The sequence below is a fragment of the Bombyx mori genome, chromosome 19 (assembly GCF_030269925.1).
Source record: "Bombyx mori chromosome 19, ASM3026992v2".
NCBI classification, from domain to species: domain Eukaryota; kingdom Metazoa; phylum Arthropoda; class Insecta; order Lepidoptera; family Bombycidae; genus Bombyx; species Bombyx mori.
Genome location: NC_085125.1, coordinates 11,512,380 through 11,525,154, shown reverse-complemented (window position 1 = coordinate 11,525,154; position 12,775 = coordinate 11,512,380). Strand labels below are relative to the sequence as shown.

The following is a 12,775-nucleotide window of genomic DNA, read 5'->3' as shown; positions in this document are numbered from 1 at the left end:
TGTTCTAGAATCGCTTTGAATGCAAATTTATACAAAGAAAATGAAATAAAAGATTTAATACGTTTTCTAAAATTTACATTCAAGTTGAATTACCTACATCGGAGTCACTTAAATGTATTCCTATTTGTTTTAATTAAAGCAAAAGCTTATAATATATCACTTATATACCTACATTTGAAGCAGCAATACTTATCTATATGTAATATGTTTTTTTTATGTGTATGTATATGTAATTTTGTTGTTATTCTGTAAAATTATCATAATGTCATCAACGGAGAAAGTGTGACCGTGAAGATTGATAATGAAACAGCGAGATGAGCGCGATTTGGTTCGTTATTTGGGAATTATTTAAATCTTTTTTTGTGAATAGACGATTAAAATTCAAATTCGGCTCGTTTGTTTCAATTCAATGGGACTCAAGTGAACAAATCTAACGTTTGTTTGAAAGTTGTTTCCAATACAGTATTAATTAAAAGTTTACGTCAAGTGTTAAGTCATTGTGAAGTGCGAACTAAGATTAAAACAATGAAATGTCTTGAATTGACATTATTAAAAAATAAAAATAAACAAAATTACTTTTATCTTCTTACCATTTTTTTTTATTTCAGTTGATTTCACGAATTCTTCACTTGCAGTTTCTGTCATAAGTTTTGCATGTGTGTTTATATCTATACGCTTTTCATTCCCGAATGCATCGTATAACGTTACATACAATGAAATATCTTGAATTAACATTATTTAAAAATAAAAAAACAAAATTACTTTTATCTTCTTATCATCATGTATTTTTATTTTATTTTTATTTTAATTGATTCCACAAATAACTCATTTGCAGTTTTGGTAAAAAGTTTTCCATGTGTGTTTATTTATCCCTAATCAATATTTCGTTCCCGAAAGTACCGCATAGTCATACACACTATAAAATATGTTGAATTAACATTATTTTACCACCACATTTTTTTTATTGATTTCACGAATACTTCATTTGCAGTTTCTGAAATAAGTTTTCAATATGTCTACGTAATGGCCTAAACGGCTTTTCTTCCCGAATGCATTGTATAACACTACATACTAGTGCCATAGTGTGTAATGTTTTTGAACAAACGTTGCTGTGAGCCTCCACTATTTTTTGATACGTCGATCGGTAAATTCAAAACGCAACAGTCTGCTGGTAACCACCGCGCGAGCCTCACTTTCGACGACTCGTAACTTGACTCTGTGAATAGAACGAAAATTAAGTCTCGCAACGGTAGTCGTATTGAGTTAGTGATGCGCTAGTGTTTACTGTATGTGATTTTTTTATTCGAGAGGATAATTTGAATATGTGTGGTGAGTTATCTTTATATCGGTTATTTATTTTATGATTTATTTATGATGTAGTTATTAAAAAATACGTATTTGAACACAGAATTCGTGATATATTTGTGTATAATTTTAAATTCTTTAATAAAATTAACGGTACACGTACCTACAGTGAAAGCTTAACAGTTATGTACTAAAATTATTAATTTGTTTGTAGTTATCATTGAGTCAGGCTTTTTTAAATTTAATCATACGCTCTTGTCGGTATAATGGAACACAAGAATACGTTTACTGGTGGTACTAAGACCTCTTGTGAGTCCGCACGGGTAGGTACCACCGCCCCGCCTATTTCTGCCGTGTAGCAGTAATGCGTTTCGGTTTGAAGGGTGGGGCAGCCGTTGTGACTATACTGAGACCTTAGAACTATATCTTAAGGTGTGTGGCGCATTTACGTTGTGGATGTCTATGGGCTCCAGTAACCACTTAACACCAGGTGGGCTGTGAGCTCGTCCACACATCTAAGCAATAAAAAATAAAAAAATAAAAAATACGTGTTTTTAAAGAGACATTTTTACACGCGTTTTCTCTAGTACTCATATGACGTAACTTTTTTTTTTTTTTTAATTAAAAATAGGCTGTATGACATTCTCAATTAAATTTTACCTGAATAATTGAAATGGTACAGTCATAAATCCTCAACATCCGCATTCGCAAGATACGATTTTCTACTGTGTTAAGGGTATATGAAGGTATGGTGTATATATACAGGTGCAATCATAAAAACAATTGTTGCAATCATATTAATGAACTCAATGGATAGAAAGAGACAACGAACTTTGTCAAAAGAAGTGCTTCTCATTCTAGTGTCTGAACTACTCCATCTCTTCCAATGGTTCTCGTAAAAACCCTCCCCTTTCGTGCTTAATACACCCTACCACTGGTCAATGGCCCTGGTGAATTCCTTAGTCGCTTTTTACGAGAACCATTGGAAGAGATTGAGTGGTTCCGACACTAGAATGAGAAGCACCTCTTTTCACAAAGTTTGTTGTCTCTTTCTATCCATTGAGTTCATTAAAATTAATATGATTGCAACAATTGTTTATGATTGCACCTGTATATACACCATACCTTCATATATCCTTAACACAGTAGGAAATCGTATCTTGTACCAATGTTGACAATTTATGACCAGGGACGTCTTAAACTAGGATGGGGCCCTTGGGCACACAAGAATATAAGGCCCTTTTGGTAAGTAAAAAAAGCGAATTATAATAACATTTTTTTTCTGATTATGACCATTTATTATAGGTAATCAAATACAGTATGATATAATATGTCATTAATGATATTAAAATGCTGCTGGTTTTTTTGTTACGATTTCGATAACGGTTTCTTTCGGGATTTCTGTTAAGCAAAATCTTCTATTATAGGCATAGTATATGCCTTGTAAATACTTTCTGATTACTGATTTCTGAAAAAAGTGTAATGTTCCCGACAAAAATGTTTTGAGAATAAACGTGTGAGAGAAATTGTCGGTCTTTCGGGGCCCCCTCAGAATGGGGGCCCTTATGGTAAAGACGGTATTGTTTATGACTGTACCATTACAATTAATCAGTTAAAATTTAAATGAGAATGTCATTAAAAGGAAACGAATTTCATCAGTAATTTGCAAGATTGTCATTTTTAAACTAGCGCTTTCCAATTAGACGTTTATGTTTGCATTCACATATGCTTGTTAAGAGTTTAAGATACAGATGATACTGGCCTTAAATTATATGTTTATTATAATAGTAATTGTAATGAGAATCTATATAACATTAATTATAATATTAAATTTCATAATACTAGTGTTCCCCTATTGGATGAAATTTAATCATATTCACTGGCACTTTAGATTTTCTCTTTTGCATTTGACATTGTTATCTTGTGAAGTTTACAAAAAATGTAACGGTTTCCAAAAAAAAAAACATTTATTTACAAGATAGCTCATCAGTAAACTAAACAGAAAATAGGAAATCGATTGACAAATAAAGGAGAAAAAGTACTGAACTGTTTTGTTTTTGCCTATTTATGAATACATTACATTTTTATCATCCACCGAACAATAGACAATAGGGTTGTGTGTAACTACCAATCTCGTCAGCCAATTTTAGTGATATTACGTATAATTTTTTTCTGATTTCAATCATAATCTACAAAAGGTTACAACACATATTTCTTTATTTTTTTTTCAACTCCCCTAATCCGAATTTCGAATTGCAATATAAACAAACAATTAAGTTAAATTAATAACGCACTTTCTTTATTACGCAAAATATGAAAATACAGTTTTATTCGGATTAAATATTCATTAAAAAGGTATGGTGACTATAAAACTTTCAAATAATTTTGACGCATATTGTTTGCATAATGATATTTAGCATTTATTTAACGTGAGAGTTTAAAATTAGGTATTTTGCATGGCTAAAAATGTAGAAAACTATAATCTTGAATTGGTTAAATTTTGAAGTTTTAAATACCTATTTATTTAGATTTTTAGTCAATTCCAACACTTGCCTTTTTAAATGTATTAAATTTTCGACGTCTGCTTTTGCATATACTGTGCACGGAGACTTTTAAAATACCGTAAATAAAAGCAATACTTTTTTTCTGTTTGAGAAACTTGAATTTTACCCTTCGTTCATTATAAATGTTAGCCACTTACAATATAGTAAGCACTGTGTCTTATTCATATTATGATGTCCGAGCTCCAATAACTCTAAATGGTCCCAAGAAAACAGAAGCGAAGAAAAATAATATATACACATAAATAATTCGCGCTCAAACATTAAGAAACAATTCAGAAGGCAATTTATTGTTTTGTAGCGGCTCTTACCCATGCGAGCGAGTTTTAAACATCTAATAGACAGAACTTAGGTACTTTGTAGCTATTTAGAACAGTATAATTTTCCTGTTTGACTCTTAATAAAACATAATAATAAAAATGGAAAGCAATACGTGATCAGTAGTTTCACTTTCATTGTTAATACAAATGTATTAAATTAGATTCAATTCACGCATTTCGTATTTGAAGCCATAGCAATGACGTGATGATAAATAAATGAATTATTATTCTAAATGCGTTTCACCATGTGAATATCGGACCATACCGGGATTAATATCTGCTAACAATTAAAAAGGTCGCACAAATACAGTATTTAAAAAATCTAATTGGATCCCATTTGACAATTCCCCGTATATACATAAGAACGAAATGCCCCTGACAAAAAAATTATGGTAAGTTGATTGTCATTTTTTTTTTTTATGGCTTAGATGGGTGGACGAGCTCACAGCCCACCTGGTGTTAAGTGGTTACTGGAGCCCATGGACATCTACAACGTAAATGCGCCATCCACCTTGAGATATAAGTTCTAGGATCTCAGTATAGTTACAACGGCTGCCCCACCCTTTAAACCGAAACGCATTACTGCTTCACGGCAGAAATAGGCCGGGCGGTGGTACCTACCCGCGCGGACTCACAAGAGGTCCTACCACCAGTAAAATTGTCAATTGATTTAACTTCCATAAAATGTGAAAAATCGCACGGCCTTTTGATCACATTGGTACTAGGATTTGGATTGTACAATGGAAAGAAGATATACTAAGTGTACTAGTGAGTATAAATATCATATAATATACAAATATAACAATTTTCTTGATTCACTTGAAGGAAAAATAATTTTAAGTAATAAACAAAAGCTATACCTACATTCAACTGTCTCAAGATAGCATATTCTCTTAATATGGGCACAGAAAAAATCCACATAAAAAACAAACATTAAGCATTTTCAAATTCACAGATGACGTCATAGAAGTAATTTTTTGTTTACTTCAAACAGAATAAATGTAGAAAATGCGGAAAGACGAAAAGTAAATTCATGGAAAATGAAAAAAAAAAGGTTTTATATGCTTTTTTTTGTAGTAAAAAAAAACTAGGAAATTGCATTTACAATTGTTGTTTTATGAGTGTACAACGAAATTTCTATAATAGCAATACGTGTGTCATGCTATTCTGTATTCTTTCCTTGTCCGCTAATGTAGTTATATTGGATTTTCGACAATTAGGAGGCTTATATTTTTCTTACCTTACTAGTTCTTTTATATAAACACATATTAAAGTCAATTACAATTATTTTGTAACGGCAATAATAAAAAGTGAAAATGCCTACGTAATAACCAACATTTATGTATTTTTTACTAAATTTTTAATTTGTTATTTTCGCATATTTTTTTTTAAACGTACGGATAGTCTTCGTGGATATTAATTTATTGCACTTCATGTAAAATTTACATTGGCGGTCTTAATGCCTAAGGCATCCTCCACCAGTCCACCAAAGGTAGTGCAGAGTAAATTATGGTAGGTGCATTGAAATTTGAATTAAATTACGAATGCATACACAAAAATACATATATACTATACATATGTAAATACATATTCATATATATGACCAAACAAAGAACAAGTTGATCGAAATTGTAACGATTCATGATAGGCCATAACATCAACAGGGTTTTACGCCGAAAAAAGACCCATTTCGACAAAGCGGCACAGCACGAGAATCCTCTCATCGTGACCGCCGGTAACTACCTACATTGCCGATTCTGCGGACTAAATGGTAAACAGTCGACATCGCCCAAAACACGTCATTTCGGATCCTCCCGATCCACCATCAGTGCTTTTAGGTACCTCAAGCACTAGTCATCGTTCTCGTCGAATCCGTCGCTTGCGACGAAGGGCTCGGCGATTAAATTAACCCACAGATACAGCCCACTGAGTTTCTCGCCAGATCTACACAGTGGGTCGCATTTCCGATCCGATGGTAGATTCTGCGAAGCACGGCTCTTGGTAGGGTTCGTGTTAGCAACGACGTCAGGTTTAAGCCCCGTGAGCTCACCTACTAGCCCGGTGACGCTAATTTGGTCTCTCTAGATCATCAGCCTAAGCTGAAGTACCTAAGTATGAGAAAGCTGAAGTACCTAAGTAGGAGGAAAAAAAAGTTTCACAATAGATCTTCTCCGTGGGGCGCGATAACGATACGGTGGCAGATGCACTCGCGAATCATCCGCCTGGAGCTGTGAGGTAGTGTTTGTTAGCAAATCTTTCCCTCTTCGCTGAGTTCCGGGAATTGCCCACTCCGCCAAGACAAGCAAAAAAGTTCGCGGACCAGCCGCGATGTTTCCATACCAAAATCAAAGCTCTGACACAGACAGCAATCCATGTGCACGCATAATTTATGATTAAATAGACATTGACCCTCAGATCTACTGGAAACTCAACAATCGTTGAACATTTGCACACCCTTACATATTATTATTTAACAGTGGTTTTGCTGTTTTTGCTGCAGTTTTTTTGTGTACACATATCAACTTTTACATATGTGTATATCGATTTATATTGACAGCATAATGTCAATATGGCTCTTTGCCTTTAGACATGAGATCGAAATAATAACTGCGTTACTTCTCCAAAAGTCAAACACATCGCTCCGATTGCAGCGGTAGTTTTATAATGTTGAACCAACTTCTTGAGATGAAGCGTGCTGCGCGTGTGTTCATCTCGTACCAAAGGAATAAATATTGTGTTAATAGTTGAACAACAAACGGAATCCTTATAAAAGTTGTGTTTTATGAATCACAGCTACGATTGGTAGGCAAATCTAATTTTATATATGAAACATACAAAATTTAAGTTCTTAAACGTAACTAATCATAAATATTTAAATCAGGCTTTGTGCTAATGATTATTTATTACATGAAGCGTTCGCTTGTGAAAATTACACATCTAAGCAAAAATATCTTTAGCATATCATTATGTATTTGTGAGTTTAATAGCATATCATTCTTTGGTAATGAAATGAATACGTGTTAGAAACATCAAATGTCGGGTTAGTAATTTGTTTCCATTAGAAAATCCGTGTTTAAGGAAACAGATGAACAATAATTTGTTAAGTTAGTTTACTTTCTAATTGTGTATTGGCCACGCGGAAATCCGTACTAAATTCGAAATAGAAGACATTTTGCAAAAACTTTGCAACATCCAACAGATAACTGTATTGTTTATTTCCTAAATAGATAAAAGCTGTAGCGTTGTTCGGATGTCCTATTTTTTTTATTTTTCATATCAATATACATTTGATTCTTAATTAATCTGAATATGCATGCGACTAGTTTTTAGATGATTACTCATTAAATCCTTGGTCTAAAAATCAAAATTTATACATCGACTTCCAAGTAAAAAACTAAACTAAATTACTAAACAGGAAATAAAGGTTATCTTCGCTAAAATAGATCCCACGTTATGCTTCTGATTTTCAGTATTTGGTTTAGTTAATTATGATTTTTGTTTTTTTCCTTTTTTTTCATTCTTTATTAGAGCCGTACACCTATTAGGTTAAGTCGGCTAATTATGATGCGTTATTTTTCACTTGACTTTTGCGCAGAAATAGGCAGGGTGGTGGTACCTGCCCGTGCGGACTCACAAGAGGCCCTACCACCAGTACAACGAAGTTATAAAATAATTGTATCGTAATCTGTATTTGATGCGTGTGCAAATTTTCAAGTTAATCGGACCACTTAAATTCTGTGAAAACGACGGTCAAAGATTTGAAGATGAGATTGAGATTTGAAAGAAGAAAGATGGACAAACATACATACTCAGCAAGCTAATAAAAACGTCTTGATAAATACCAGAAATGAAACCATTAAAATATTTATTGGTAATTGAAATGTTCATATAAAAGCGCATCATCGATTTTTTACGTGCGTCTAAAACTAAAGTGCACTGTCGTATCGAAATTCATAACTCATAATGTTACACATAATATTATTACATCATTTATTGGTTTTGGGAAGCAATAACAATTACTGAGCGAAAGTATCCCAGACGAATTAGGCCGTGTAAGTATGTATCCTTCTATGACGCATTGTGAAGCAATTGACAGTTGTCGAAAAAGAAATTGCATTCGATTTTCTACACGTCATTTGAAAGGTATTGTTACGTGATAATTGTCAACGAAAAATATAGATACATAGTACATGCGTATTATATAGTTTGAATTAAGTTCAAGTTTTAAATATTTTCTCAAAGTTTTGTATTTTTTTTATTGCTTAGATGGGTGGACGAGCTCACAGCCCTCCTGGTGTTAAGTGGTTACTGGATCCCATAGACATCTACAAAGTAAATGCGCCACCCACCATGAGATATAAGTGCTAAGGTCTCAGTATAGTTACAACGGCCGCCCCACCCTTCAAACTGAAACGCATAGTAATGCGTGAAGCAGTAGCTTCACGGCAGTAATAAGCAGGGTGGCGATACTTACCCGTGCGTTCCTACTCACAAGAGGTCCTACCACCAGTAAGAAATTACTTTATTAAATTTACTTTTTTAACTAAGAAATTACTTTTTAATGTTATTGATATAAATATAAATCGAATTACTTATCGGATCCCGATGATCGGGCTACACACACTTGCCGTCGCCCTAAACACGTCATTTCGGATCACTTCGGATGCTTTCACCGTTTACGTCCAACCCGTTCAATGCAACGAAGGGCTTTATAAGGGCAATGTCAATTGCATTTAAGTTCCCGTGTTAAGCCAATACAAAACTCATGAGCATTAGTGATGTACTACGTAACATAATTTTATTAAATCACAGTTCTTATTTGGAGACCAATAACAGTTTGGATTGAGTTTCAAATACTTATTACATACATAACTGTCAACAGAAAGTGTATGGGCGATCACGCCACGGCCCTCTGCGCTCGCGACCAAAAAACCGCGACGGAACCGCCTAGCTGCGTCCTGTGTCGAACACAGGGTCACCCCGCGAATTACCGTGGTTGCCCCCGAGCCCCTAAAATAAATCGCCGCGTCGCCCGCCAAAACCGCCTCCGAGCTTCCGGCCCAGACATCAAAGCCTCGGCACCCTCTGCGTCGCAGGCTAAGCCAGCGTTCGTTCCGGCGGCGGTGCCCAGTGTCTCGGCCTGGGCAAAACCGCTGCCGTACACGAACACGGCTACAACTCCCTCCTCCGCGATTCGTCCCGCCCCCGCGACTCGTCCCTCTCCCGCGACTTGCCCTCCGACCGCGTCCGAAAATCTCGCTTTAGCGATCGACTTCTTTCAGTCGATCAACTTTGAGCGCGTTAACGCTTTGGGCGACGCCATTCGCGCTGCCTCCACTGCACAACACTTTATCGCCGTTGTGCAGGAATACGCCGACGTATACGCGTCATTAAATACGTACGTCCTCCCCTCACTCCGCCGGTAATCAATGGCGTATATAAGTAGAATAAAGCCCCTATCCGTAACGATAGGATTTTTTAACGCTTACGGTCTCGCAAATCAACGTGATCAGGTTTCTGACTTTTTGCGTGATCATCAAATTGATATCTTTTTAGTGCAGGAGACCCTACTTAAGCCCGCGCGCCGTGACCCTAAAATCGCGAACTATAACATGGTCAGGAACGACAGGCTCTCTGCCCGTGGTGGTGGTACCGTCATTTACTATAGAAGAGCCCTGCATTGCGTCCCGCTCGATCCTCCCGCGCTCGCTAATATCGAAGCATCAGTGTGCCGAATCTCACTGACGGGACACGCGCCGATCGTTATCGCGTCCGTTTATCTTCCACCGGATAAGATCGTTCTAAGCAGTGATATCGAGGCGCTGCTCGGTATGGGGAGCTCTGTCATTCTGGCGGGCGACCTAAATTGTAAACACATCAGGTGGAACTCACACACCACAACCCCGAATGGCAGGCGGCTTGACGCGTTAGTCGATGATCTCGCCTTCGATATCGTCGCTCCGCTAACCCCGACTCACTACCCGCTAAATATCGCGCATCGCCCGGATATACTCGACATAGCGTTACTAAAAAACGTAACTCTGCGCTTACACTCGATCGAAGTAGTTTCAGAGTTAGATTCAGACCACCGTCCCGTCGTTATGAAGCTCGGTCGCGCTCCCGATTCCGTTCCCGTCACGAGGACTGTGGTGGATTGGCACACGCTGGGCATCAGCCTGGCTGAATCTGATCCACCATCGCTCCCGTTTAACCCGGACTCTATCCCGTCTCCTCAGGATACCGCTGAAGCCATAGACATCTTAACGTCACACATCACCTCGACATTAGATAGGTCATCGAAACAAGTTGTAGCGGAGGACTTCCTTCACCGCTTCAAATTGTCCGACGATATTAGGGAACTCCTTAGAGCTAAGAACGCCTCGATACGCGCCTACGACAGGTATCCTACCGCGGAAAATCGTATTCGAATGCGTGCCCTACAACGCGACGTAAAGTCTCGCATCGCCGAAGTCCGAGATGCCAGATGGTCTGATTTCTTAGAAGGACTCGCGCCCTCCCAAAGGTCTTACTACCGCTTAGCTCGTACTCTCAAATCGGATACGGTAGTAGCTATGCCCCCCCTCGTAGGCCCCTCAGGCCGACTCGCGGCGTTCGATGATGACGAAAAAGCAGAGCTGCTGGCCGATACATTGCAAACCCAGTGCACGCCCAGCACTCAATCCGTGGACCCTGTTCATGTAGAATTAGTAGACAGTGAGGTAGAACGCAGAGCCTCCTTGTCACCATCGGATGCGTTACCACCCGTCACCCCGATAGAAGTTAAAGACATGATCAAAGACCTACGTCCTCGCAAGGCTCCCGGTTCCGACTGTATATCTAACCGCGTTATTAAACTTCTACCCGTCCAACTCATCGTGATGTTGGCATCTATTTTCAATGCCGCTATGGCGAACTGTATCTTTCCCGCGGTGTGGAAAGAAGCGGACGTTATCGGCATACATAAACCCGGTAAACCAAAAAATCATCCGACGAGCTACCGCCCGATTAGCCTCCTCATGTCTCTAGGCAAACTGTATGAGCGTCTGCTCTACAAACGCCTCAGAGACTTCGTCTCATCCAAGGGCATTCTCATCGATGAACAATTCGGATTCCGTACAAATCACTCATGCGTTCAACAGGTGCACCGCCTCACGGAGCACATTCTTGTGGGGCTTAATCGACCAAAACCGTTATACACGGGAGCTCTCTTCTTCGACGTCGCAAAAGCGTTCGACAAAGTCTGGCACAACGGTTTGATTTTCAAACTATTCAACATGGGTGTGCCGGATAGTCTCGTGCTCATCATACGGGACTTCTTGTCGAACCGCTCTTTTCGATATCGAGTCGAGGGAACCCGCTCCTCCCCACGACCTCTCACAGCTGGAGTCCCGCAAGGCTCTGTCCTCTCACCCCTCCTATTTAGCTTATTCGTTAACGATATTCCCCGGTCGCCGCCGACCCATTTAGCTTTATTCGCCGACGACACGACTGTTTACTATTCCAGTAGAAACAAGTCCCTAATCGCGAAGAAGCTTCAGAGCGCAGCCCTAGCCCTAGGACAGTGGTTCCGAAAATGGCGCATAGACATCAACCCAGCGAAAAGTACTGCGGTGCTCTTTCAGAGGGGAAGCTCCACACGGATTTCCTCCCGTATTAGGAGGAGGAATCTCACACCCCCGATTACTCTCTTTAGTCAATCCATACCCTGGGCCAGGAAGGTCAAGTACCTGGGCGTTACCCTGGATGCATCGATGACATTCCGCCCGCATATAAAATCAGTCCGTGACCGTGCCGCGTTTATTCTCGGTAGACTCTACCCCATGATTTGTAAGCGGAGTAAAATGTCCCTTCGGAACAAGGTGACACTTTACAAAACTTGCATAAGGCCCGTCATGACTTACGCGAGTGTGGTGTTCGCTCACGCGGCCCGCACGCACATAGACACCCTTCAATCTCTACAATCCCGCTTTTGCAGGTTAGCCGTCGGAGCTCCGTGGTTCGTGAGGAACGTTGACCTACACGACGACCTGGGCCTCGAATCTATACAGAAATACATGAAGTCAGCGTCGGAACGGTACTTCGATAAGGCTATGCGTCATGATAATCGCCTTATCGTAGCCGCCGCTGACTACTCCCCGAATCCTGATCATGCAGGAGCCAGTCACCGTCGACGCCCTAGACACGTCCTTACGGATCCATCAGATCCAATAACCTTCGCACTAGACGCCTTCAGCTCTAGGAGCAGGCTTAGGGACCTCGGTAACCGTACTCGTCGAACTCGACAAAGAGTTCGCCGTGCAACCTAACCCATGAATCAGCTCGCTGAGTTTCTCGCCGGATCTTCTCAGCGGGTCGCGATTCCGATCCGGTAGTAGATTCATTCGCGAAGCAGCTGCTCTTGAGCTGTTAGGTCTCCTTCGGAGGCGCTCGGGTAGCTGTTAGCAAATCCCACCCCTCCTGGCTGAGCCTTTGCTCGCCCACCTGTCCTGGTGAAACTGGAAAGGCCTCCGGGCCACCAGTAATCCTTCAATCATAAAAAAAAAAAAAAAAAAAAAAAAACGTCATTTCGGATCACTTCGGATGCTTTCA

At 39.2% G+C, this 12,775-nt stretch overlaps 2 protein-coding genes across 3 annotated transcripts in view; one reads left to right on the top strand and one right to left on the bottom strand.

Moving 5' to 3' along the window:
- Positions 1-12,775, bottom strand: part of LOC101739626 (dnaJ homolog subfamily C member 13) — a 468,160-nt gene that overhangs the window by 329,306 nt on the left and 126,079 nt on the right. The gene's annotated exons all lie outside the window — the stretch shown is intronic.
- Positions 1,154-12,775, top strand: part of LOC105842244 (mucin-2) — a 40,411-nt gene continuing 28,789 nt past the window's right edge. Inside the window, exon 1 of the mRNA XM_021350398.3 lies at positions 1,154-1,329. Coding sequence (XP_021206073.2) covers positions 1,323-1,329 — 7 coding nt within the window. The 5' untranslated portion in view covers positions 1,154-1,322. The remainder of the gene's footprint in view (positions 1,330-12,775) is intronic.